The sequence below is a fragment of the Diadema setosum genome, chromosome 4, assembly GCF_964275005.1.
Source record: "Diadema setosum chromosome 4, eeDiaSeto1, whole genome shotgun sequence".
In the NCBI taxonomy this organism is placed as follows: domain Eukaryota; kingdom Metazoa; phylum Echinodermata; class Echinoidea; order Diadematoida; family Diadematidae; genus Diadema; species Diadema setosum.
The window spans coordinates 15,510,679-15,538,411 of record NC_092688.1 but is presented as its reverse complement, the minus strand read 5'-3'; the positions used below and the strand labels follow the sequence as shown (position 1 = coordinate 15,538,411).

At 38.4% G+C, this 27,733-nt stretch overlaps 1 protein-coding gene across 1 annotated transcript; it reads right to left on the bottom strand.

The window, feature by feature from the left end:
• On the bottom strand, positions 1-27,637 carry LOC140227575 (S-adenosyl-L-methionine-dependent tRNA 4-demethylwyosine synthase TYW1-like). Its single transcript, XM_072307990.1, has 17 exons — positions 27,524-27,637; positions 25,352-25,461; positions 23,787-23,885; positions 22,473-22,571; positions 21,134-21,328; positions 19,493-19,592; positions 15,925-16,061; positions 15,311-15,439; positions 14,051-14,129; positions 13,673-13,725; positions 11,710-11,828; positions 10,528-10,637; positions 9,326-9,503; positions 7,123-7,258; positions 6,512-6,622; positions 5,532-5,699; positions 1-3,919 (listed from the first exon to the last, which is right to left on the bottom strand). The coding sequence occupies exons 1-17, from the start codon at positions 27,621-27,623 to the stop codon at positions 3,698-3,700; spliced, it is 2,145 nt and encodes a 714-aa protein (XP_072164091.1). The 5' UTR covers positions 27,624-27,637; the 3' UTR covers positions 1-3,697.
• Between the last annotated feature and the right edge of the window lie 96 nt (positions 27,638-27,733).

Here is a 27,733-nt window from a genome sequence, read left to right as displayed (position 1 = left end):
AATATATGGTTCACCAGCAGGTTAAAATTGTACATGTACAAAATTATACTTCAAAGTGAAAATAAGGTTAAAATGGTTTCAATAGGGTGTGAACATTGTCAAGGATGCCAACTTTGTAAACAGCATTGCAGAATTCTCTAGGCTGAAAAGTTGAGTATGTGTGCAGAGACTCCAACCCCAAGCACCTTCTGATCTGGAGATTCTCCCGCCCGAAACCCCTAGCAAACGGGAGACTCCAAATTGATGTGTGCGAAGCGCGAAGTTCCTAGGGTTCTAGATGTTCTCTGGTGCTATCTAAGGCTTATTTTTTCAACATACAATAGCAATAAGTAACAAATGCTTTCCACCGGGAGACACAGAGCCAGGGCGGGAGAAATCAAATCTCAAGCGGGAGAACGGGAGATTTTGCAAAAATGGGCTTTCGGCGGGAGATCTCCTGTCGAAAACGGGAGAGTTGGAGTCTGTGTGTGTGTGTGTGTATGTGTGTGTAAAACAGTACTTTAACCTTCCCTCCCATAGACATGTGTAAAATGCAGTAGCACAATTTGCAAAAACTGTAATTATTTTCCATGACATGCACATTGGGCGAAAAAATGGTACATAATGCTGCACAGAGAAGAAGGAGGAACAAATGACATCTCTGCATTGACTCGTCAGCATCATACGTATTTACTGTATTTAGCATATGTTTGTGCCAAGATAAACGGTAAAATACAATGTATGTACACAGAGGGTAAAACAAGTTATAGCAAGGTAGAAGTATCAATGATGTACACTGACACTGCGGCAGTTTTTAAAAAAGTTTACTAACAAAACTTGCAGTTGAATGGAATCCAAATGTAGGGTTTCCTCCGATAATGTGAATTAGTGTTGATTACAACATCAATGACAGAAAACACTTTAAAAGACAGTGACCACAGCCTGCAGCGCCCCGTTGAGTCAAATGTCACATGCATTTTTATCATCACCATTATCATCACCATTAAATGTAAAGAATTGGGACAACCCTTTAACCACTTGCCTCCTATACATGATATTACAGTTAAACTCGCATAAGTCGATCTTCTCGGGACTGAGCAAAACACATCGACTTAGGCGATTTTCGACTTGTGCGTAAGTCGAAAAAAAATCGACTTAACAACAGGTACACCACACGTACATTATGTATAAATGTACATGTATGTTGTCTACTCTGGAGACGAGAGCTGGAGAGGTGTGCCGCAGCACGCCGGGTCGCCCGGCAGGGCCGCGGCTAACTTTGCATGGACAGTGCATTAGTATTGGCACAGGTCCGATTACTATATATACTTTACACCCTTGTTAAACCTTGGAGAAGTGAATATGAACGATATGTGAGCAGTGATTGATTCCAGTTTACCATACCGTGGCTTGAAATGCATGTAGAGGTGTAAATCCTGATTTACCCGTGCCCGTAACTTTCCCCCTACTTTCCACTTTGAAAACGGCAGCTTCATCCATCCACTGCACTGCGCAGACTGCAAACAGACACAGACTATACACAACAGCCCAGTCGCTGTACGCACATCTATACACAGCCCAGTCGCTGTACGTACGTAGCGCTATATAGCGCGACAGGGCTGTACCAGCGGACCTCCAAACACAAAGACAGTTCAACAATCGCATGTGATCGCTTTGAATTTTGATACTTTAGATCATTTTTTTTTTTTTGTCACCTGTCTGGTCGGGCTAGTTCTTATGTAAACAAAAACTGGCGTCTCGTGATTTTGACAGTGATTTATTGCACAATAAAATCTTATTCGACTTAGGCACAGTGAATTTAATGGTGTTTCCGTGAAAGTGTTCTTGGAATTTCATCGACTTAGGCGAGTATTCGACTTACAAAATTCGACTTGTGAGTGAATTAATACACGGAAGTCAATGGGGAAAAATCAGGACTTTTTAAAATCATCGACTTGCGCGATTATTCGACATATGCGATGTCGACTTAGGCGAGTTTAACTGTATATTCAAATGGATTCAATGTGTAAAACACCCCACTCCAGCAGGCAAAGAATTAATAGCACAGCATTCAGCAACGTGCCAGTGTATCTTCCTGGCTCGGCTCTGACTCTGCATACACTAAAACTCACAACCTGAGATAGATACAAATGATATATAATTGGCTTTGCATAATCTCCATCCCCCTTGGCCTTGGACAACATCTGTTCAAATTGGTAACTCCATCTCTCTTTCAGTACACTTTACTACCAGCATTGAGTGGAGCAACAAAATGATTGGAATCAATGAGAGATACATCATTGTGTAGTGTGGGCAACACTCAGCATTCAGCTTTATAAGGATATCTTGGGTTAAGGAAAACTCCACTCTGAGTTCAAGGTGGACCTAAATACAAGGAGTAAACTCAAACGAACAAGTTCAGTTGTGAGTATTCATGAAATCAAACAAAATGTGAAATAATAGGTATTTTAAAGTTATACTGTAAAAACAGAAATATAAGCCGTATGAAATTTTCACAAAATGGAAACAGCCCTTTTCACAACATGAATTATTTGTGAATTGAAGACCAAGCAAAAATTAGGAGTACACTGTATCTACATATACTCCAAGTACTGGATTTTGTAGACAAAAACATCTGCATGTAATTTAGTTTTGCCAATTGTCGCTCCGCCATAAATTTGCGAAAGTTTTGCAAAAGTATGTTTACACATTATTAAAGAAAAAAACATCATAACATTGTCTTATTTGTCACTGATTCAGCAACTACATTATCCCTCTTTACATACTCATCACTGCCCAGTTGTTGATTCTTGAACAATTTGGTACTAAAGATAATCAGTATCTCTACCAATCTGTCAAACAAGAAAATTTAGTGAGAACTTGCATGAAGAGCAAACAGGAGATCTGCTGAACTATAACATCACCTATCGAATTTGCATTTGTGGTTGCGATTATTTAATGAAATTCATACAAAGCCTTTACATTCTACAACCTTCTTTATTCTAAAAAGAATTTCATAGAACTTTCACTGTTTTTTTTTTTCTTAATTGCTCTTAACAATATGTCTCTTTGAACAAAGAGTGTACCGGTATTTTCATCCTTTCTGACTGGACTGGGATGAGTTCATAATTAGTACACTGTATTTAATTAAGTTCAAACACATCACTTCACACAACTGGAAGACTTATTTGTATTGTGTTTAAAACATGGGAGTTCAACTGTAATTCATACTTCCTCAAAATTATCGTTTACAGTTAGTAATGTGCTGATACCCTACAAACACATAATTTGACAGAACACATCAGGTAACTGGTACTTATACAGCTACAGAGATAGAAATTGTGCTCTGTGTGTGGCAAATGAGTTTGCTTTGGGTTATCATCATACAATATGCTGTTGCAGACAAAGATTTCGCTGCACATCACAAATGGTGACATAAAATCCCCATCCCCTCCCCCCTCAAAAAACAGCAACCTCTTATGTACTGAGTGCATGGATTCACATGCTAGCTCATAAAATCACACGCAATAACTGTATGTCCATCTGTCTACCTCTTCTCTCTCTCAGATTTCAATTCCTGCAACCCTGTCTTTCACGCATACTCATTGCAAACAAATGCACTGTTTGTTAGTAAGCATAACGCTTCCAATGAAATGCAACTTCTAACAAATACATTCGAGTTGAGATGAAGGCTGCTGATCACTTCACTCAGTGTTCATCAACAGCCAGATAAGTCTTTTTTCTTTCCTTTCCTGAAGAATCGGGTCTCCTCGGGATCAAATCCCTGCTCCTTGCTGCCGTACACGGCCCACGAGGGCGTCCTAGCCATGTAATCCTCAGAAGAAAATAGCCTCTCTCCATTGCTAGCCTCATACTCAGCCATCAGCGCATGGAATTGTGGGTAGTCAATCCAAGTCCACCACTCCCCATCTTTTTTGAACTGCATGCAGCAAAATGGATACCATATTACAAAAATTGATTAATCACAAACGATAAAAATCTAGCACATTTTTTAGTATCCTTCAATATCTAATCAAAAGAAAAAAAATACAGTCATTAAAGGGACTGTACAGTACTGGTTGAAATGGGGATTCATGTTTTGAACATTCCTAAGTGAAATAATGAGAAACCTCTTATGAAATAAGAAAGAGCATGTAAGTTTAAGAAGGATTCAAAGTTTATTTGATGAAAATTGGTTTTCAAATGGCTGAGATATCCAAAAAAGTGATAATAACAAAAGGCGGCAGGCCACGCCTTTTATTAGGATCTCTATGTTTCACCTCGTTTTGAATATCTCAACCATTTCAAAACCGATTTTCATCAAATAAACTTTTGATACCCCTTAGAATTACATGCTCTTTGACATGTCATAGAGTGGTTTCTGAATATCTCGCAAAACGTTTAACGCTAAATCCTCACCTCAACCAGAACTGTACAGTCCCTTTAACCCATTGAAGACGAGCTGATTTTACTATAACACACATTTCCCATAGACACCTGCCCGAGTATACTCAGGACTAGTCTTTGACAGGTTAAAGGGATCGTATAGTTTTGGTTGAGACCTAATTTCAGGTTTCTATCATTTTTTGGTGAGATAATGAGAAACCTCGTATGAAATATGAAAGAGCATGTAATTCCATGAGGAATTCAATGTTTATTTGATGAAAATTGGTTTTGAAATGGCTGATATATTCAAAACAGAGTGATTCTAATAAAGTGTGGGACCCACACTTTGTTATGATCGCTTTGTTTTACTTTGTTTTTGGATGTTTCAGTCATTCCAAACCCGATTTTCATCAAATAAACTTTGAATTCCTCTTAAAATGGTATGCTCTGTACTATTTCGCAAGTGTTTTCTTGGTATCTCGCAAAAACTTAAAAGCCCAATTCTCATCTGCACCAATACTGTACCATCCCTTTAAATGCACAATGCAATTTGTGAGTACACAGAAACAGAGCTGAGAGAGTGCACTGATCAAAAACCATGGTTATGTCTATATTCTGATCATAAACATAAACACATAATAAACCCACTATCTTTTCATGACTATGAACTTTTAGTGCATTATGAAAACATGGTTTCTTTTATACTAGATGGCATAACAATATTTTACAATTATCATCAATGATAAAACTAACATTTGATGAAACCGTGTGTTATTACTGTTTTAAATCATAAGAGAATAACTGCTGCTAACTAACATTAATCATACATTCAGCTTATACAGGAAATAAACATATATTACTAGTGTCTGAGTAGAAGCCATGATAATAATCATGGGCATACATACTCGAGTGGATTTTGAAAGCATGACCTCCTGATTGCTAGACAGGCGTCATATCCACTAGATTTCCAAGCTTCGGCCTGATAGCTAAGTTCTGATTTCTTCTTATCATGGCTACTTCTCAAATACTTAATAACTGGTATCTATTTACATTAAGGGAAATTTTGTGTATAATTTGCTATAAGAAAAACATATTTTAACTCAATGCAAGAATTGTTCATTTGAAGAAAAAACTTTCTTGGGTGTTGTTGCCCTCTGAATGCACACCTTGGTGTTGGCTGCTAAGACACAGTTTGAGTGTTCGTGCTCGCAGGCGATCTCGTAGCTGGGCAGGAGATCCATAAGCTTCTTCACAAAGAAGACGACCTCCTCATGCCATGGAACGTTCTGCATCGTCAGCGTACTCGCCTTGGATTCCCCGCAGTAGGTGACACCCTGTATTATATTACAATGATCACAAACAGATTAATGATATTGAGTCAAAAAGGTCAATTAGAATCTGGTTGTAATGTCTCCTGTGTTAAACTGGTCTACACGGAACAATGCATGGGGAGCCATTGCAAAATTACAAATCAGAAAACATGTAAGCCAAAACTATTAAAAAAAAATGTATTAGTGGAAGGTTCTTAAAAATTGAATGTAAGGATGTCATCTCAGAATTACCTAATAATTCACTGTGACCAAATGACCAATGTGCTTGCTTGCAGAATTTGTTTCCTTTATCTTTTAACGTTACATTCTTCAAGATTCTTTTTATCAAGATACATCAGGGATAAAGTGTTACGACATTGTAGCAATGTGCTTTTTGTGCATACCCAAGCATGTGATTACTATCACTAGCATTTGAGTTGCAGTACTGTGATATAATTGTTAGCACTTTACATTTCTTTGAATAAATGTGTTACGTCGAGGAAATCATGCCATATCTAGGGTATCATCCCCTTTCTGAAAACTTAAAACAAAGCAACAAAAAAAAAAAATCTTTTTGCTTTGTGTGCTTACATCTGCTTCAATTATTACAAGTTTGATTGATATTAACCCATTGAGGACGGACTGATTTTGCAACAACATGCATTTCCCATATACATCTGCCCGAGTATACCAGGAACTCTTCCTCAATGGATTAAATGACAGCTTCTTCAAGGAAAAATAATGCCTTTGGTAACAATTTGTGGCAGAGGTATTAAAAAAAGAAAAGGAAAAAAAGGTAGAATCTATCTCTGACATAAGTACTGAGGAAAGATTACCTTGACCTCAATGAAATCTGGTTTGCCCAGTTCTATGAGCTCGGCATATGATTGGATCTCCTCATCATTCCAAGACTTCACCAAAGTGAGACGGTACACAGTTCGCTGACCCTGGGCAGAAGACACAAAAGGTTCAGCATCCCAGACAAGTTTGGAAAGGGATGGCAAAACATGAACAGTGGGGGGGGGGGGGGGGGGGGGGAAACAAAATATCAACTTTTTCCTGTGAAACGACTTTATACAATTGGTACTGCATCAATTTTTGGTACTGCATCAATTTCAGTATTTCTACCTCATGCTCGCCTGCATAATAATATCTGCAGACTAGTACTAATCACTGCAGATTATAATGGAGCAAGCCATAAGACCTAGCCCAATCTCCAACTCTTTCAATATCATCAGTATCATCAATGATCATTACTTTCATCATTATATTCACCACCACCACCACCACCACCACCACCATCATCATCATCTTCATTATGAACAGTAGCAACATAACCATTACTAGTATATCCAGCCTGTAGGCCTATAGGTAGTATACTCCATACAGTCAAGCAGAAGCAACCAACGCAGATGAACAGTATAAAGACTGGACGCAGCCCAGATACCTTGTCTGATAGTGCCTTGAGACTCTCCAGGAAGCGAGGCCAGAAGTCCCTAAAGAGTGGCCGGTCCACCTTCTTGAGGCTCTCCTTGGTGCTGGCATCCACACTGACATACAGCTGAGTGACCGGCACCAGGTTTCTATGGAAACACATTTAAAGGGATGGTATAGTATAATTGATGAAGATGAGGATTGGGCTTTAAACTTTTTGCAAAATATCAAAAACCACTTATGAAATAGCAGAGAGCATACAATTCTAAGAGAAATTGAAAGTTTATTAGATGAAAATCGGTTCTGGAATAGCTGAGACATCTAAAAATGAAGTAAAACAAAGTGATCGTAATAAAAGGTGGGTCCCATCTTTAATTAGGACTGCTCTTGTTTAAATATCTCAGCCATTTCAAAAACAATTTTTATCAAACAAACATTAAATTCCTCCTGGAATTACATGCTCTTTCACATTTCACCAGAGGTTTCTCATTATCTCACCAACAAATATTAAAAACCTGAAGTTAGGTCTCAACCAAAACTATACAATCCCGTTACGAGCGCCAGTCGAGAAGGCACCATTTTTTTTAATGCATTGAAGATTGAAGAGTGTGGGGATACTGTTGAGGAGCACGGGGTGTCATTGCTTGAAAAGGTGACCAATCAGTAGCTTGCAGCAAATTGGCAGCTTCAATAGCAATGAGGTTTTTCCTCTGTAGATGACATATTGCATACTCTGAAAGTGGAAGCTCTCTCTCTCTCTCACACAATTAATTGGTAGCCCAGGGCCAAAGTAAAATATTCTATGGACAGAGGTAATTCTGCAGTTAAATTTATATGATCCTAAATATTTCTAAATGTTATCATATTCACATTAGTGTAGTAAAGCACAAAGTAAACCTCTATGTTTCGAATAATGAAACTCACTGCCAATGTTAAACTCATACTGCAAACACAAATTACACAATATCTAAATTTTCACACATTTCATGCTCTATGAGAGCAGATCAACATTAATCAAAGAAGCAAGTTGGTCTTTACTATCATTACTATGAATTAGCCAAATTAAACACACATGAATTTCATCTTGCTAGATCAAGCCTAAGAGGAGAATATTCAAATAAACATGTCAAAATTTTTCAGTGGTGTAGATGCAGAGTGAATCCTGAATGCTCTAACTCTTTATGTGCCACGTTTGCACGCCTGACTCAGTCGTCGGCGTGCTGCCACGTTTGCACGCCCGACTCAGTTGATGGCATGCCAAGTTTGCATACTCTGCTCAAACGCACAAACCCACCCAAACCGATAGATAAATTGCCAAATGCCACAGTACAATGAAATCATTTCTCGCAATTTCAATCTTGCCGCGTGTACATTTTGTAGCTTGTATTTTATGTGGTGATTGACAATCAAGTGGTGTTTCTTGCTGGATTTGCAAGTAAATTCTAAAATTTTTTCACTGCTTTGTGTGCAAAAGTCATGCCTTTACAATAATGTATCTACTGGTCATTTGAAAGAACAATCATAGATTTTTTATACAATTTACATCAAAGCAAAGCTTGGCAATTTCTCTACAACTTTGTTCATTACATGTCAAGGGTAACAATAATTTATAAAAGTTAGATAGATTTGAAAAACAGAATGTTATCCCAAAGCATGACTATATTTGCCATCTAAGAAAAATATGGCACTCAGGGGGTTTACATCGTGGCACATAAAAAGTTAAAGGAGACCTCCGGATGATTTTCAAATTTTTACATTTGAACATATATAAATTAGTTATACTGGGTACAGAGTTTCAGGATTTATAATAATTGGGATGAAAAATAAGAATGTTTTCGAAATTTCTAACAAATTGCAATGAACAAGGATGATGACATGGCAGCCTCACCATAAGAATGCATGAGATGTGGCTCAAGGAAGCAGAACAAAAGAAGAAGGCATGCATAGATTATACACAGTTGAGCTTGCAAGCATGCGGTATTGTAATGGAATGACACTGCTACATTTCTGAAATATGTGAGGCTCCTATGTCATCATCTTTGTTCAGTGTAATTTGTTTAAGGTTTTTGAAAGTACTGTTTCTCTGCTCAAGAACCACAATAAATTCTACAAATCTATACATGAAGCTGTTGATTTATGTACTACATGATGTGAAATTATGAAAATCGTCCGGAATGCCCCTTTAATAGACTTGTGTGACAGATACTTTGACTCACTTGATGGCATCAGGAAACTGGGCATTGGTGACGAGAAAGGAGGAGATGCGCTCCTTGTGGAGCAGCTGCACCAAGCGGTTGATCTTGGGGTACATGATGGGTTCGCCCACCAGAGACAGGGCGCAGTGCTGCACCTTCATGGCCTCACCCATGCGCTCCGGCTTCACCCCAGGGACTCCTGTTGGGGTAAAGGTTGCAAGTTTTGTGCAGACTCGGAATTAAAGGGGGACATAAACCAAGAGAGAAATCAATTGAAAAAGAGAGAGCTATGAAACAACACAAACTTACTGCAGACAAATTTGAGAAGAATTGGAACAAGTATGGTCAAAATCATGACAATTAAAAAGTTAGTGAGTCAAATGAAGAGCAAGGTAATTGTAAAAACAAGGCTCGCGTTTGCAATCCTTCAATTTTTTTCTGTTTTTTTTCTTGGCGAGGCATGAGAAAAGTCTGGTCAAGTATTTGGGGCATAAGTCTCACAACTAAAGCGTGAAACTTGGTAGGTCTGTATAAATTCAAAATAACTGATGACAATCAGAATTTCATCATGTATGTACATTCAGACTTCGCGGCATATCTGACAACACACGCAAGACTGAAGTGAATACAGTCAAACCTGTCTATAGCGGCCACCCAAGGGATACGGGAAAAGTGGCCGTTACAGACAGGTGGCCGCTAAAGACAGGTAACATGTATCATCGTTGTATACATCTATATATACTTACATGCACGTGTACGTATGCACATGTGTGTATCATGCATAGAACAATGCCGGTGCTTATGAAATTGTTGCACAGTACATGTAGCATGTGCACAGTCATGAAGAAAGCTTAACACTAGTGCATTATTGTGACTGAATAAGTGATAAATGCAACGGTGGCGATCACTGAACGTTGCCCAGGAATGACTGGTACGGCTAACAAGCAGAAAAACACGATGAATTATCGGCTCGGCTACGGCTCCATCAGGTTTTTGGCCGCTATAGACAGGTAAAAATCTACCATGGGAAACAAAATTTGTGGCCGCTGGCCGCGTTAGACAGGTGGCCGCTATACACAGGGTCTTTAACATTTTTGCTTTTCTCTCGGGGGGATTTTTCAGTGGCCGCTACAGACAGGTGGCCGCTATAGAGAGGTGGCCGCTAAGGCAGGTTTGACTGTACAGAGAAAGTAGCATTAACACCAGGCATCACTGTATCTGACCTTTGAACTGTTTGATCATGTTGTAGTGATTTTGCAGGGCGCCCTCTACGATGGACTCTGCATCATCCATTTGCCATCGCCATTCTGTGCCTACAGGGTTTGTATGGTGTCTGACAAAATATACATATATAATTATGACAATAAATATCTGACAAGGACAACAAAAAACAAACAATGTATAACATATTAAAATGCATCATCAAGACAAAACTAAAATCCACCCTCCTAAGCACATTATTAGTTTAGGGAAAATTACCACCAAAACAAATAAAACAATGGCTCATTAGAAAGCCTTGAATTTATTTGTAAACCATGTGAATAGGAGAAAAACTAAGGAAGTATATCATAAATATCTGTGTGGTAATGAGAAAGATATTTGTTTAAATTCAAACTTTGACAGTACCATCCTTATATTGTGAAATAATGGTAAGATATTTGTTTAAATTCAAACTTTGACAGTACCATCCTTATATTGTGAAATAATGGTGAGACATTTAATTTCTAGACCCACGTACCTATGGCTGGGTTTGTCATTTTCTCAGCAAACAGTCGCGTGGCATGTATCAGTAACTTTACAGCTTGTCAAATAAATTCAAAATGTATAGAAATCAGTGCAGCAAAGACCAATCCCCTGGCAGCTTTCATGGCCTATATTTCCTTTACACATGCACCTGAGCTTTTAGGATTTTAAAATTCTTCAGAAACCGAAGGCTGATCTTTTAACCTCTTATGGCACTCTCACAACAAGTTGGGTCACCTGGAAGCTTTGCAATGAGTATGCAATTTATGTATGCACAGTGTAATGGTATAAGAGAATTTTATGATTTGGAGTGAGATGTTACATATCCAACTCTCAATCATTTGTATTTAAACTGAAATATGAACTAGACTTCATCATTTGTGGTTGTTACAGGGACATTGTTGTTTTGTTTGTTTGTTTGTTTTGGGGTGTTTTTTTTTTTTTTTTTTGTGTGTGTGTCTTCAGCACATGCACTTTTACATGATGGATGTAGCTGCCCAATATACCTTGCAACATTTCAAGTAGAAGACACTGCAAGGGAACTGCTCAAGGCGAACCCTCTAAGTTCTCTTCCATCTCCTCCATCTCCCCCCCCCCCCCCCCCTCTCCATCCCAACTATGTCAACCATTTCATCTGGGTAATGATGTCAAACAAAGCCCACCTCCAGCAGAAGACACACTTGTTGGCACAGGCAAGACTGGGCGTGGTTTCCATGCACCGGTGACTCTCGATCCCGTAGAAGGTGTGCTTGTAGCAACCACCTCTGCCCCTCAGCATACTCTGTGAAGGTAAGGAAAGGGGGGGGGGAGGGAGAAATGCCCTCCTTGAGTATTGTGAAGAGGGTGTTTCACATTTTTCTGTGCACCACACGTTAGGTACTGGACACACCAAAGAAAGTGGGGTGAAAGTCTAGATCACTTACTGACTTCTAAGGAAGCATAACCTTGACCAAGGTTGGCTTTTAGTGCCATTTGTCATCTTTGAATTTGTACTTTCACTTTAAACTCTACTTTTCCTGTATCTAAAGCACATAGCACTCTACTACATGTATGATGATTCCAATGGAATGGAATTATTTTTCACACATGGTATCAGCATCCAAAAACTTTGGATCACAGGTCCACTGTACACAAGATTTAAGCTCTTTTCTTTTCATCACAGTCAATTTTGTTTCAGATGTGGGCAATGCCATCAATAAGCAATTCCCAAACAAAGCTGAAACAAAACTTTCCCTACAATAACCGACAAACCTCTGATAATTACAATAATCATAATATTAGAAGTTTCAATCATTTTTTCCCATATAGTACTCTTCCATTCATTCCCAGCAAAATTCTGTGCTATATGTCATTCCACTAGTACCCTGGGTAGCTGATTCAAATGACCAAATGGCCTTACATTTTTTTTTTTCTGGACAAAAGGCAGTATAGTGGATTAGGTTTTTGTGGAAGCACACAAACAGGTCTGAAAAGAAACTAGAAATGTCGCTACGGCGACTGGTGTATGCCTCCGCCATAATACATGGTTCTCCTAATAGGTCTATAGTACAATGTCTTGACAATGTGTGATGACAGTTTCACACAATTGGCAAAATATTAAAATGACAGGTTTGCCACAAATGTGCTGAATGTTCACTTTCCTAGAACTAGGTTCAATTGGATGAATGATTAAAACATCAAGAGTGCAGGTATTTGGGGGAACTGAAGATTTTCACTTGACTTTTGACCCTTTTACAAGTTTATGCATTGAGTAATTTTCAAGGTATTGAGAAAAAGTATAATTTCAGTATCAAATGGTAAAATAGTATTATCGAAACCTGGCCTTTGACCTTTGACCCCACAGTTCCAAAGAGAATCACTGTTAGGTAGAACATGCATAAATATGTAAGTTTCATGACAATACCTTGAGTTATTTTTGAGATATGGAGGAAAAAGTGCAATTTAGCACTTTCACTTGACCTTTGACCTTTTGACCTTTGACCTTTTGGCAAGAAACTTCCCACAGAATATATATTGGGTTATACATGCATACATCAAGTTTTAAAAAAATCCTTCAGGCACTGCATAAATATAAGGAAAGTAGTTATATTTTGAGGAGTTGACCTTGACCTTTGACCCATGACCTTTGACCCATGACCCCCAACTTCCCTAGATAATCACTGCCCATCGGTACAAGCATATATACTAAGTTCCATGAAGATACCTTGAACCATTTGCGAGATATGGAGAAAAACATGAAATTTCAATTTTTTTTTTCACAAAATAACCTGTGACCTTTGACCTTTGACCCTGAGACCCTAAAATCCACACAAAGTATCATCCCCCAAGGATATACCCTCATACCAAGTTTGATGCAAAACCACCACACGGTTCTTGAGATATCGACAAAAACAAAACGGGACGGACGGACGGACGGACGGACGTACGGACGTACGGAAGTACGGACGTACGGAAGTACGGACGTACGGACGGACGGACGACCCGAAAACATAATGCCTCCGGCCACTTCCTTGGCGGAGGCATAAAAAGCAAATTAATCATGAAACATCAAACACAGACAACCACCAATAATGAAATCATGTAAATACTGCAAGATCCCCACGTTGATTGTCATTGCATGCTCACCTTTGTCCACCGGCACAACTTGACTCCCGAATGGGACCCGATTATTCTATAGCCTGAAAAAGAACATTGAAGACAGTGAGAGAAATACAGCAAAAACAGTTGACGCATTTTCATGTTGAATGCAGAGTAATCAGCAAGACAACCAAATATGGGGTGGGGGGAATGCACATTTTGAGTGCCCAAATGCAAGTAATTTTTCACTAATGCTAAGAGAGGTCCAATAATCAAGGGGGAAATAGGGGAAAGGTACATGTATGTCCATTGTCATTTTTACCAATCAGGAGTCATGCATTTATGCGCACAAATTTATAAAACCCATGGACTAAATTTAAGTCACATGTTTGTAAATTCTAGCAGACGCCTCCCCTCTCCAATTACCTTGCTTGGTGAGATTTTTGCGGATGGTGGGAGTCACCATTTCTTTTGGTTCAGAGTTCTTGTGGATTCCATTGACAGTCTGTAACAGAAAAAAAAAAAAAGGAATTTTATTTCTTACCTTTATACGAGAATAATACAAAGTGATGTTACAATACATTAGACAATACTTGTTAAAAAACAAACACACAAAACAATCTCAAAAATATAACTCGTCTGTTTTCTTTGGAAAGTGATAACTGATAAAGTCTTTTACCTCTTCAAGCTCCCCTTTGGATACCAAATGCTCATATCCACCTGTTTTCTAATATCCCTTTGTCCTTTTTTTTTTTAAAGTGTAAAGAATTATCTTCCCTAGCTTTAGGCATCCTCAAGCTTTCCCTTCCAACTCTATATGAGAATTGGTTTTATGTGAAAATACTCAGATGTGATGATGTTCTACTTTGAATTAGGCATAATGTAGCTATATTCAAATTCTAGACTGCCAATGAGTACATGATAATGCACTGCTTTTTTGTGACAGACTGGCCAAGCCGTCAAGACAAGCCGGACAACGCCCATGAAAACAATTACAATTCACGAATCAGTCTTTGGATAACTTTCATATTCTAATCACTGTCTATACTTCTTCTTTTACTCATTTTCCCTGTTATACCTGATTTCATGAACACGTCCGTGGACTGTGTGATATTCTGGCTCTGATTTGACAATTGTGAAAGGATCACAATCATACTATAGGGATGGTATCACAGGGAGATCATGAATTGTTCAAGTTGGCCCTACTCAGAATACATCACAGAATTCTTATAACACTTTCGTTGGAAATAAAACTTGCATAACAGGCTCTTGTGAACAGCTTTATTTGGAGAAGTATATTGAGCGGTTATTTTTATGGACTTCTTTTGGCCGACTTTCTAGGCAACACATGGGATTTGTACCATAATTGACTTCAATTCAATTCAATTTATTCCGAACAAAATAAATGAAAAGTACATTATGTACACAATAAAAACAAAAGCAATGTGTATTTAAACATACATGCACATATTATGGAAATTAATGCCGGGACCCCTTTGAAGCATCTGGTGCTTGTTGTTCATTATGCACAGATGGGCAATCCTATTCTAATATGCCTGCGCCAGTAATGGTTTTCAAATGTACCGCAGTGGGAAGCGAATGAAGATCAATAAAATTGAAGAAACATAATAATTGCCGATTGGTTCCCTTTGAATACTGAAGACAGACTGTAGGGAAGAAGAGTACCTGAGCATTTTTCATCCTGCTCATGACAGCTCCAAGGTCCTCCACATCAATGACGTCTGTCTCACCATTGTCCTCGATGTCGCTGTCCAGGCCATCATCCTCTCTCACAGGCTTGTTGCTCTCGCTGGACTGGAAAACCACAATGCAGATTCGGAAGAAAACTGCTTGCTTATTATCATATTGCAGCTGAGAACACAACCCAACACCAAACCTGCATCAGTAGGTTTTCGAAATGGTGTATTATTCATGAAATATTCATTTCACATCTGCTGACTGGGAGTGAAATAAAGAAAACAGCTCAGGTGCAGCTATTGAGAGGTTTCCGATACTCTTTTAAGAAGGCTACATAAGTTGAGAGCTGTCACACCTTCCTGTTGGGAACTGTATGTAGCCGAATGCTCTCAAAAGAAACAAACAAAAAAAGGTTAACATTTAACAAAATTAAAGGAGTTTTAAGTTCAATCATCTTTTCACTCGGCAGTTAGTTTAGAAATAAAAGGTTCACTTAAGAAGCTTACTTATACATTTACATTGTTGAATTATCCTGAACTGCAATTGTGAAATAGTTAATAGCAAGTCAGCTTTACATTATTCCTTCATATACTGCCACTGACCTCCTCTCCGGTTTTGATCTTCTGGTTCACTGTCTCACAAGACCCGCCTTCGTTGCAAGCGCAGCCCTGGTCCTCATTGGCTGTTTTAAGGCTCTCAAAAAGACTTGATTTCCATGCTTCAAAATCTGCTTCCATTCCTGTGAAATGAAAGACAAGAGTACACAGAAGAATAATTAAATAGACATAAACTCATTTTCAAGATCGTTCAATCATGTACAGTGAAACCCCGTTATAACGAGTTCGGTTATAACGAGGAACCGCTTATAACGAGGTGATCGCGTCGGTCCCGTTTTCCTTTGCGTGTAAACCTATGGCAGAACGAATCGGTTATAACGAGTTCGGTTATAACGAGATTCCGGTTATAACGAGGACAATTTCGGTGCATCATGATAAAGAAAAACATTTAAAGCAATTTGATCGGATATAACGAGGTTCCATTTCTTGACTAAATTGCCGCTTTCAAACACGCGACAAACGAAACCCTGAAAACCGAATTCACGCTATCCACGTCTTTTTCCGTTTTGCAGAGAACCGTTCCTTCCATGTTTTCTTCTAAATCACGCGATTAGACACAGGAATGCCTTCCGATGTTCCTACTAAATCATTAAACATAATCATTTGATTTTCTTTTCCGCGAGATACGCGTGCGTGATATTAGGGCAGACCACACCGCAACGAGAAATAAAAAAGATAACGCATTCAAAAACTTTTCATGTAGCGACACTTGTGGCCAAAAATGGACAATTGGAATGCGTGTGCAACTCATTATTATATCCTTTCCATTTTTAGTTCCGACTTCCAGTTCTTTTGCTGCTTAGCAAATATGAGTGTGGATGATTAAAGCCGAAATAATTAATGAAATCATCGCGATCCCGTCGGGTGACAGTAGCGTAAAAATAGTTGAATAACGCATGTTAACCTCCTTAATCGGTGTTCAGAAAAAGAAACGAACGCATTTATTAATTTGAATAGATCTGGATTTGTTCATTATCATTTAACAAATGATAATTTAAATATGAGTGTGTATGATTAAAGTCGAAATAATTAATGAAATCATCGCGATCTCGTCGGGTGACAGTAGCGTAAAAATAGTTGAATAACGCATGTTAACCTACTTAATCGGTGTTCAGAAAAAGAAACAAACGCATTTATTAATTTGAATAGATCTGGATTTGTTCATTATCATTTTACTAATCTAAATATGAGTGTGTATGATTAAAGCCGAAATAATTAATGAAATCATCGCGATCTCGCCGGGTGACAGTAGCGTAAAAATAGTTGAATAACGCATGTTAACCTTAATCGGTGTTCGGAAAAAGAAACAAACGCATTTAACAGTTCAAGGATGTACAAAATGCGAAGAGATTTTCGAAAGAAAATAAAGAACGCATTTTTAATCCCGTCGGACGCAACGATCATACATTGTATAAAATTACAACCGAAATGATTCATGAGATTATCGAATTCCCGCTGGGCTCCAACAGCGTAAAATACCTCTCAAGTTAACGGTAAACAACGCATGTACTATGTTACTCTGAAATTATCGCGATCTCGCCAGGTGACAGTAGCATAAGAATAGTTGAATAACGCATGTTATACCTAAATCAGAAAAAGAAACAAACGTATTTATTAGTTTGAATAGATCTGGGTTTGTTCATTATCACAATTTTAACACTGCATTTCACAATGAAGATTTTTCTTTCTTTCAGAATGGTTTATGAGGTACAGGTTTGCGTAAAAAGGATCACAACGTAACCTTCCACATTCAATCCTGTCGCATATTTTTCAAGAGCGGATGTACAAAACGCGAAGAGATTTTCGGAAGAAAATAAAAAACGCATTTTTAATCCCTTCGAGCGCAACGATCATATATTGTACAAGATTACAGCCGAAATGATTCATGAAATCATCGCATTCCCGCTGGGCACCAACAGCGTAAAAATACCTCGCAAGTTATGGTAAACAACGCCTGTATTTTACTCTATTTGCGCTGGTGTTTACTGTTAGGAAAAATTAACAAACAGACAAACAAGAATTACAATAAAGAATTATCTCATTTCAACCCCTACTTTTTCGTCTAATTCACAAATAATTTCCCTTTATTATCTCAATAATAATGATCCATAATTGTGTAATAACAACGCAAAGGATGTTCTTGAGTTTCTTCCATTGATGGGTATATTCCGATGTCGTGCTTATGTTTTTCTTTGTTTTTGATGCGTACGGTTATAACGAGGTACCGGTTATAACGAGGTAATATCGCCGGTCCCACGGACCTCGTTATAACGGGGTTTCACTGTATTGCAGCAATGGTTTAGGTCTTAAATTTCACACAATTTTGCATGGCATAAACATGGAACTGATGGTGTATCTGCAGAGATTAAATTGAAGGGTAGCAGAAATTATAACAAGAGACCCGGGGGTCATGCGCTCACCTGAGTATCGCAATTTCACCTTCCATGCATTCTTGCACCCTCTTACCTGAGAACATTGGAAACTTACGACTGCATGGGGGGGGGGGGGCAGGCAGCCCTGGATTTGCAATGAACAAACTTGGAACTAAAGTCATCAATGTACAAACGCATGGTATTAACTTTGCTTTATCATTTCTGGTTTTAGAGTAGAAGGTTTTGAATATTCCTAAATGTGGGGGGGGGGGGGGGGTCCTCTAGGGGCCCCCCAAGAGGGACATGGTGCCCATTTGAAGGAATTGAGATTCTATCCCCCTAAGGATGCTACCTGCTAAGTTTGGTCAAAATTCATCATGAGGTTTTCAAGAAGAAGATGAACATGTACAATTCAGGCCCCATTAGGACCCATCCCAATCCCCTCTCCTGGGTCCCACGGGGGGCACACCTGATTCCGCCAATCCCATGAACAAATTTGAAACTACAGTCATCAATGTACTAACTCATAGTATTATCTAAGCCCTATCACTTCTGGTTCTAGAGAAGATTTTTGAAGATTCCTTAATTTTATGGGGTTTGGGCCCCCCTGGGGCACCCCAGGTGGGCCATGGTGCCCATTTGAAAAAATTGAGACCCTATCCCCCTAGGGATGCTAAGTTTGCCTGCCAAGTTTGGTGAAAATTGGTCATGGGGTTCTCAAGAAGAAGATGAAAATGTAACAAGTTTACGCACGACGCACGACGGACGACGCACGATGGACGCTGGACGAAGAGCAATCGCAATAGCTCACTTGAGCCTTCGGCTCAGGTGAGCTAAAAACCAGGCACAGAAACATTCCACATTTTTATACCACACTTTGGAACCTGCACAAGCGCAAACATAACACATGCAAGGGTGATTTCAGCTGGTTCAGGAACTAAAGGATGAGGGCTCTCTAGTGCTCCACACAGGAAGTTTTTCACTATAGAATAAGCCTTCATGACAGAGTAGTAAAAAAAAGATGATAAATAAAAAAAAAAAAAAAAAAAAAAAAATATGCCCACCTTCCCAGTTAAAATGGATCCTCCAAGAGATTTTAGCATCCTGCCTGGCCACTTACTGTCTGGTCACTACCTGCCTGGTCACTACCTCATCACTACAGCTATAATACTTATGCTCACCTCCATGTTTGCTGCTAGCGACATTATCATCGCCTTCTCCCCTGGGTAGTAGAGGACTGGCTCCCAAGTCCAGCAACCACTGGGATATATTACGACTGACCTGATGAAAACGAACACGGGTAGATAGATTTGACAAATGAATGACAAGATAAGTGCATTGTCATCGCTACACTTGACATCACATCATTTCTGTATAATCACTTACTTGGACAAACTGTAAATCACTAAAGAAGATCACAAAAGACTGTGAAAGATTCTTCTGCAAGTAAACAAAAGCATAAACAGCTAGAAATGTCGCTACGGCGACTGGTACGCCTCCGCCATAATGCATGATTCTCCCAATAGGTCTCTAGTACATGTGGACAATGTGTGAATACATTTTCACAAAATTTGCAAAATATCAAAATGACATGTTGGTCACAAATGTGTTAAATGTTCACCTTCCTTGACCTAAGTTTAATTGGATGAATAGGAGAGCATGTATTTGGGGATTTAAGGACTTTAACTTGACTTTGACCCTTTCATAAGTTTATGCATTTAGTAATTTTCAAGGTATGAAGAAAAAGTGCAATTTCTGTATTGAATAGTAAATTGTTACCATTTTCATCTGGCCTTTGACCCTAAAATTCATAAGAGAATCACTGTTGGGCAGAACATGCATAAATATGTACTAAGTTTCAAGATAACTTGAGCCACTTCCAAGATATGGAGGAAGAAGTAAGTTCAGCACTTTCACCTGATCTTTGACCTTTTGACCTTTGACCTTTTTTGGGGAAAAAAAAATACTTTCCAGAGAATCTCTATTTGGTAATACATGCATACACCAAGTTAAAAAAAAAAAGAAATCCTGCTGGCATTGCATAAATACATGTATGAGGGAAATAGTAAAATTTTGAAGTGTTGCCCTTGATCTTTGACCCCTGAACCCCAAATTCCCTAGATAATCACTGCCAGTCAGTACATGCATATATACTACGTTCCATGAAGATACCTTGAACAATTTCAAAGATAAGGAGTAAAAAAATGAAATTTCAACATTTTTACTTGACCCTTTGACCTTTGACCTCATGACCCCAAACTTTCACCAGAGAATCTTAATTGGGTAATACATGTATACAATAAGTTTCAAGAAAATATCTTCAGGCATTGCATAGATATGGGGGAAATAGTGAAGTCTTAAGCATTTGACCTTGACCTTTTGACCTTGAGCATGTGCACCCAAAAGTTGATAGGCACAACTTCATCCCCTAATACACATAAAAGTTTCATTAGGATACCTCAAAAGGTTTTTTAGTTACGCTGTCCACAAAATTCATTACGGATGGATGGAAGGACGGATGGAAGGACGGACGGACAGACGGACGGACGGAAGGACGGACGGACGGACAGACGGACGGACAACCCGAAAACATAATGCCTCCGGCACCACTTCGTGGCGGAGGCATAAAAAAACACAACACAACAATTTCTGTTTTTCACAGGAGCAACACATCATTTACTCTGTTATGTTTATTTTAAGGCTCTTAGACAACTGCTCTTTTATCATTTCACTAAGACTACAAAATTCAACAAGATGCACCTTTTTCTAATTATGACCAAGTGTACCCATTATGATTCGAGTAGAAAAAGATTCCAACTCACTGTGTTATAGTGGTCCTGGTAAAGTGAATTTCCAAGTCCAAACACAGCAAAGCGATGTCCCCTCATTAGGGTCCTTGGGACGCGGAAATCATTGACAGACTCCTGCAGCCACTGGTAGAACCACTTTGCGACATCAGGAGGTTCTCCATTTGTGTAGGTGGCCACCACATAGACAAATGCAATCTGACCATCAACCTAGATAGTAGAAGGCCAAACAGTGTGTGAAAATACCATGCAAAGTGCAAGGGCAAGTAACTTGATAATTCCCCTTATGCCTACTGTTTGAAGGATAATTATCTTTGTCAAGTGATGTACTGACGGTGGTCCTATCAGAACTATATTCCAAGAGAAAACACTTTCCAAACTGATATTTAGAATCGAATTATCTCTAGAGCCCTCGACTTCATGAATCAGTTGGCACACAAGATGGTTATCCAAACAAAAATGTGTGCACTAAATAAGACAGCTGACATGAGACAAAAAAAGACTTTAACTTCAAAATATCAATCTTACATGTGTGAAAAAAAAAGGTGCCATTACAATGTTTTTCAGATTACACATGGGATTTGTCACTTTTGGAGAGTAAGAAAAAAACAACAACAACACTCTCCCACTTCATTTAATTAACCGAAAACTACATTATTGGCTTGTCAGATATCACCTGCCACACATATGTGTTCATTTGTAGAAAATTAAGTCTCTGATTTCTTTCTTTGTTTTAATTCAATTTGACTTTCCCTCAACAATGCATCGTATTCATTTGCACATTACTGCAAATGTATCTGATCTGTTATCTGAACGCATGTAAATGCTTACAAAAAGGTACATACATTTATTTGACAGAACATAAATGAACACATTGGCAATGGTGTGACACCATGATAATGACAGGAATTCTTTCACGTTCCTTCTCTATCATATAATCATTATTCATGGATCCTCTGTGAATGCTATATACAGTGTATTATTCTTCCTTTCCGTTCTTAGGATAATTGTACACCAAAAAATCTCCAATGAAAAATCAATCTCATTCTTTAACATTGTTTAGCAAATAGAATCAACATAAGTCAACATATAGCCAGCAAAATATCTTACTGATCATTTGATATAGGCCCTAATGTATAGGATGAAATGCATAAATTGTAAAGAAAAAGAGATCAGCAACATAAATTTGATCAAATTACCATGAGCTACATTCGAGAGAACCTACACTATATGAATAAACAAATCTGAAGGTAACACTGGCAACTACAGGCATTACAGTGCATTAAATCTTTAACTCAAATGTTTTGATATCTTTACTATTAACAAGATACCACAGTTCTGAATGAAACCTTACTTCCTGCAAGACATGCTTCTCTGGATCAAAATCCTTCAAGTTGACCGTCTCTGTAGCAAAAGAACCTTGTGCTTCGTCAGCTAGTTGAACTGCAAATTTCTAAACCATAAATGAAAGAAAATATTATATGAAATTAGTCACAAATTTTGATTGATAGCTCAAACGTAGTACATTATATACACTCAGTCTGTATCTGTGAATTTGTGCAGAAAAACCCTACAGGTTTTAATAATGCTACTCTATTTTACAAATCAAAACTTCCTAATTTTAATGAGAAATATTCAGAAATGAATACTGCTATGTGCTCTTCATAAAGTTGAAAATAATGTATCATGCATGGCTACCAAAAAAGCTGATAGGATCCGTAGCAAACACACATATACTATACTTCATGAAGGTAGTTTAAATCTAGTTGATAGATTATACAAACTTCAACCATGCAAAGTGGCACACTGCATATAATTATTCCACCATACATCCAAGAATAAATGCCTGCTGACAAGTATATGTGCCAGGTATGCCTATTTATGACTGTTTTAGTCTACAAAGTAATTTGTTTTGATTTAGATCAGTTTTGAGAATTCTGGCCATACTGTTAAAGGGTGTGTACAGTTCTGGTTGAGGTGAGGATTTAGCTTTTAACATTTTGCGAGATATTCAGAAACCACTCTATGAGATGTCAAAGAGCATGCGATTCTAAGGGGTATCAAAACTTAATTTGATGAAAATCGGTTTTGAAATGGCTGAGATATCCAAAAACAAGGTGAAACAAAGAGATTCTAATAAAAGGCGTGGCCTGTCGCCTTTATTACTATCCCTTTTTTGGCTATATCTCAGCCATTTGAAAACCAATTTTCATCAAATAAACGTCGAATCCTTCTTAGAATTACATGCTCTTTCATATTTCATAAGAGGTTTCTCGTTATCTCACTTAGGAATGTTCAAAACATGAATCCTCTCCTCAACCAGTACTGTACAATCCCTTTAAGAATTGTCAGTCTCTTCATCATTGCATTAATTTCACTTCTACTGTACAATTGAAAACTACTGCATGTGAAATACTCTCAGTGGCATTTCAGCTGGTAAAACTTCACCACAGAAAAAATGTCTTAAAAAAAGAATTTCTCAATGTCGAAGTTGAAGTATTGATTTTTTTACCAATCATCAATGCGAAGTGGGTTTACCTTCGGAGAATTGTAACTCAGGAGTAACATGTTTATAGGGCATGTAATACCTTTACCTCTGCAAAAAAAGAGAAACACAATGTTGTATGATATTTAGAAAACTGGGCACATTTGAAAGATGTTCAAATACCTTGGCAGTTCCAGTCTGGGTGCCATAGAAGATTCTGAGGGTCTTTATTTCACATTTCCCAGAAGGCACTTGTGAAGAGGCATCGTCAGCTGATTCTTTCTGTAAGTTGGGTGCATAGAACAGTATTTTTTTTTTCAAAAGTATAGACAGGTTCCAACATGAACAAATAGAAGGTACAACAACTTACAAATCAAGTATAGTGCATGTACCTTATTACTGTAAAAGTGGATATTTTTGCCCGAGTAATTTTTCATGTTCGGCCGGGTAAGATGAATTTCGCATGTTTTTAATTCCACAGAATCAGGACATTAAAGGACAAGTTCACCTTCATAAACATTAAGGATTGAGAGAATGCAGCAATATTAGAAGAACACATCAGTGAAAGTTTGAGGAAAATTAGACAATCTATGCAAAAGTTATGAATTTTTTAAATTTTTGTGTTGGAACTGCTGGATGACGATACTACTACAGCTTGTGATGTCTATAATAACAAACCTATGCGTACAACAGTATAAAGAAAATGTGAAGAAAATTCAACATATTTTCACTTTTTTCGCATAATAAAAGAGCACTTGACTTGCCTCTTTCTAAAGGCAGGGGGAAAAATATTACCCATAACATATGTCAGTAACGAGTCAAGGGAATGTGTACTTTTTTCAAAAGATGAAATTTTGTGAAATTCTCTTTATATTTTCCTTATATTGTTGTACTCATATGACATATGCTGCAGTAGTCTTCTCATCCAGCAGTGACTGCACAAAAGCTGCAAAAATTCATAATTTTGAACGGATTGCCTGATTTTCCTTAAACCTTTAATGATGTGTTCTACTAATATTGCTACATTCTCTCAATCCTTATGTTTATGAAGGTGAACTTGTCCTTTAACTACTGGAACATATGGCCTGTATAAGTGTTTTGTTTTTTTGGGGGGTTTTTTGGCGCTAACTTCTGGTTGCGTGAAATGTGCTAAAATTTCCACTTTTACAGTACTTTATGCCTTGCCTCAATCATAAACAATGAAATGATTATGACACCATAATAAACAACACCCAAATTACAGTAACATTATTCTTTATAGTGAGCAATACAACAACAGCGATGACAACAAAAACAACTTAACATCAATCATGCACACAACTGTGATGGTTTGTATCTCAAATCAGATACAAGATGATTGGTAAAGACTTGTATTCTTAATAAACTATTTAATACGTAGCATTAGAGTCATGTGGATAAAATACTTTTTACATACGAAAATTATAAGTTTATACAAGATTTGTGTTGTTGTATATGGTGCAGTACACATCTTATACATCCAGTTGAGTCAATAATAAATTGTGGATGAAGAATGTTATGATCTTTAAGCTACTTGAGATCTTGGAGACTCGTCCAGTGTCAAAGTTCACAAAAATATTTCAGATTCTTTAAAGTGACAAGACAAACGTAGAATCACAATATTTGCTACCTATTTGATTTGAAACACTGTGAATCAATATGAACATCAAGATTCCATTTTGACAATGAATCAAGAAATGTAAAAGACAATTACATACAAGAATACATACCCGTACGTCATTGCGCTTCTGTCTACTCCAAAAGATCAAGCCAATTGCCACAGCAATCACTGAGATGCAAATGACAAACACATCATTCCCCCAGGGTTTAGAGTTTGTATCTACATTTTGGTAATAGAGAAAGGAAGAGGGAAAAAAAAGACAGCAAAAAGTTAAAAGCCTCTGCAATTGAACAAACAACACCACCCCAATTACTGTAGTATACAACAAATTCAAACTACTGTAGGATGATACCCATTTCATATGGGAGTTTATAGGTTTTCCTTGGCAAAGTCAGCTACCACGTACCGGTAATTTATTTTGATGCCTGGCAATCAATCCATCACTGATAATTCAACATTTTCCTTTTTCAGAGTGATCATAATATAATCATGATACATGTAAATGTGTAAACTCTATGTTTGGGTTGATTGTAAAATGCTACCAGCCTGAACGCGAAGCTCCCACAGTATAACTGTGTACAGCAATGGAGCGCCCCAGCCAGCCCCCCAGGGTTAGGTCGACTTTAGAGTTTGCAGTAATTTCAGGCCCATCTGTATTCAGCAGTTCATACCTTCTCCAACTAAGATAGTCTCTGCAAATTAGGTCCAATGCTGGACAAACAATTATAAATATGTCATGAACTCAGGATCATGATTCATATTATTCACATTAAATTACAGCAATCATTTAGAACTACTTTGTAGACCTATTGTTATTTAGCAATCTCGGTGATCTGTGCTTACTCGGGTAAACTTTAATAAAATAATTTAGAGGGTCTATTATTATAGGGATACTATATAGGGTTCTTATGTAGATTCCTATAAATTTAGAGTCTTTTTGATAGAGAGAAAAGTTCAAAATAATTTACAAGTAAAAATAGAAAAACCCCTCAAGTTTTAACGATCATTGTATTGTTTAACAGCATGCAGCAAAAAGAGACATGGGAGATGGGAGAGTGCATCATGAAAATGCTAAATATCTACATACAGACTAGCCTGACCAGACGCCGTGCGCCAGCCTTACACTTGTGTACAGTGACAGGGCTGTGGATAGGCTAGCCCGACCAGACGCTGCTGCGCGAATTTACTACTTACAGCGACTGGGCTGTGTATATATAGTTATGCGAGTTATGGATAGGGAATACATACAGACAGGGTAGGGCCTAACTGCGATCGGCCCGAACTACTTGCTTCTCGAAGTCAACAAAAAGACTAGCCTGACCAGACGCTGTGCGAAAAGATACGGCGACTGGGCCGTGTATAGTTATAAAAAGACCACAGCACTAACAAATTTACAGTAATTTAATTTATAAATAAGTCAAATAACTGTGACCAGCTGCTGCAGCTGGTGACGTGACGACTGGGACTGTGCTGTGACTGCCTGTGTACAACATAAACTAACATTTAGGCCCTACTTTGTTAGTGGTTCAGTGGTTGGTTAGACGGCATACTCGTGAAATAGGCCCCACCACTGCGTATCCGTACAAATACTACGGCGGCTCGCCTGTTTATACTCGTGAATTCAGCCCCACCGTGTGGCGTTCATCGGTAGATAAGCATGGCGGTGGGGCTTTCTTCCACAGTATAATACTCGTGAATACGGCCCCACCAAACGGGGTTTACGCGAGATACATACGGCGGTGGGGCCGATTTCCACAGCATAGCATCGCACGGGTGCACGCGCACTGCGGTGGGGCCTATTTCACGATTTTGCCGGTTAGACAGAAAGATCCGTCTGACTACGTCTGTCCGGAGGAGTCTTGATCTTTTCAACATTTTTTTATCAAAATTTTATTTATTTTTTTTTTACGTTATCTAGCACTCTCCTCCGGATCCGTGAAGCCAGACGCAGCTCAGTCTCCGCCTCCGCGGAACATATCCCCCGACGACCAGATACAGACCGATCTTTCGGTCAATGTACAACGTAGCCCCACCAGCCAGCTCCAGATAAGACACCGTGCGATGTACAACGGGCGGAGAGCTGAGGCTGCACTGCAGCGCAGGCGCAGGGTTACAGCTATACACGGCTGCGTATCGCAAACATTAAACTCTTAGTGCGGGACTATCAACAACCTGGGATTCCACAGTAGATCTATCAGTTAAAAAAAAAAAAGAAAAAAAAAGAACGACAGACTAACAATATTTGGAATAAGACGTGACAGGGGACAGATATATTAATTACCCACGGATGATTGTGTAGCACTACCCTGCTGGACTTCACTTGTCAAAAGCAGAAGCCCGAAAAGGGCCACGAGAGGAGACGTCAACGCCACATTTTTCATGTTGACCAATTTATCACACACATCGTACGTTCACGTACGTACACGTACCGCGACCGACACTAAGACTAAGTTGTGTACATCCCCTATACTTATACACTACGTGGATTAGA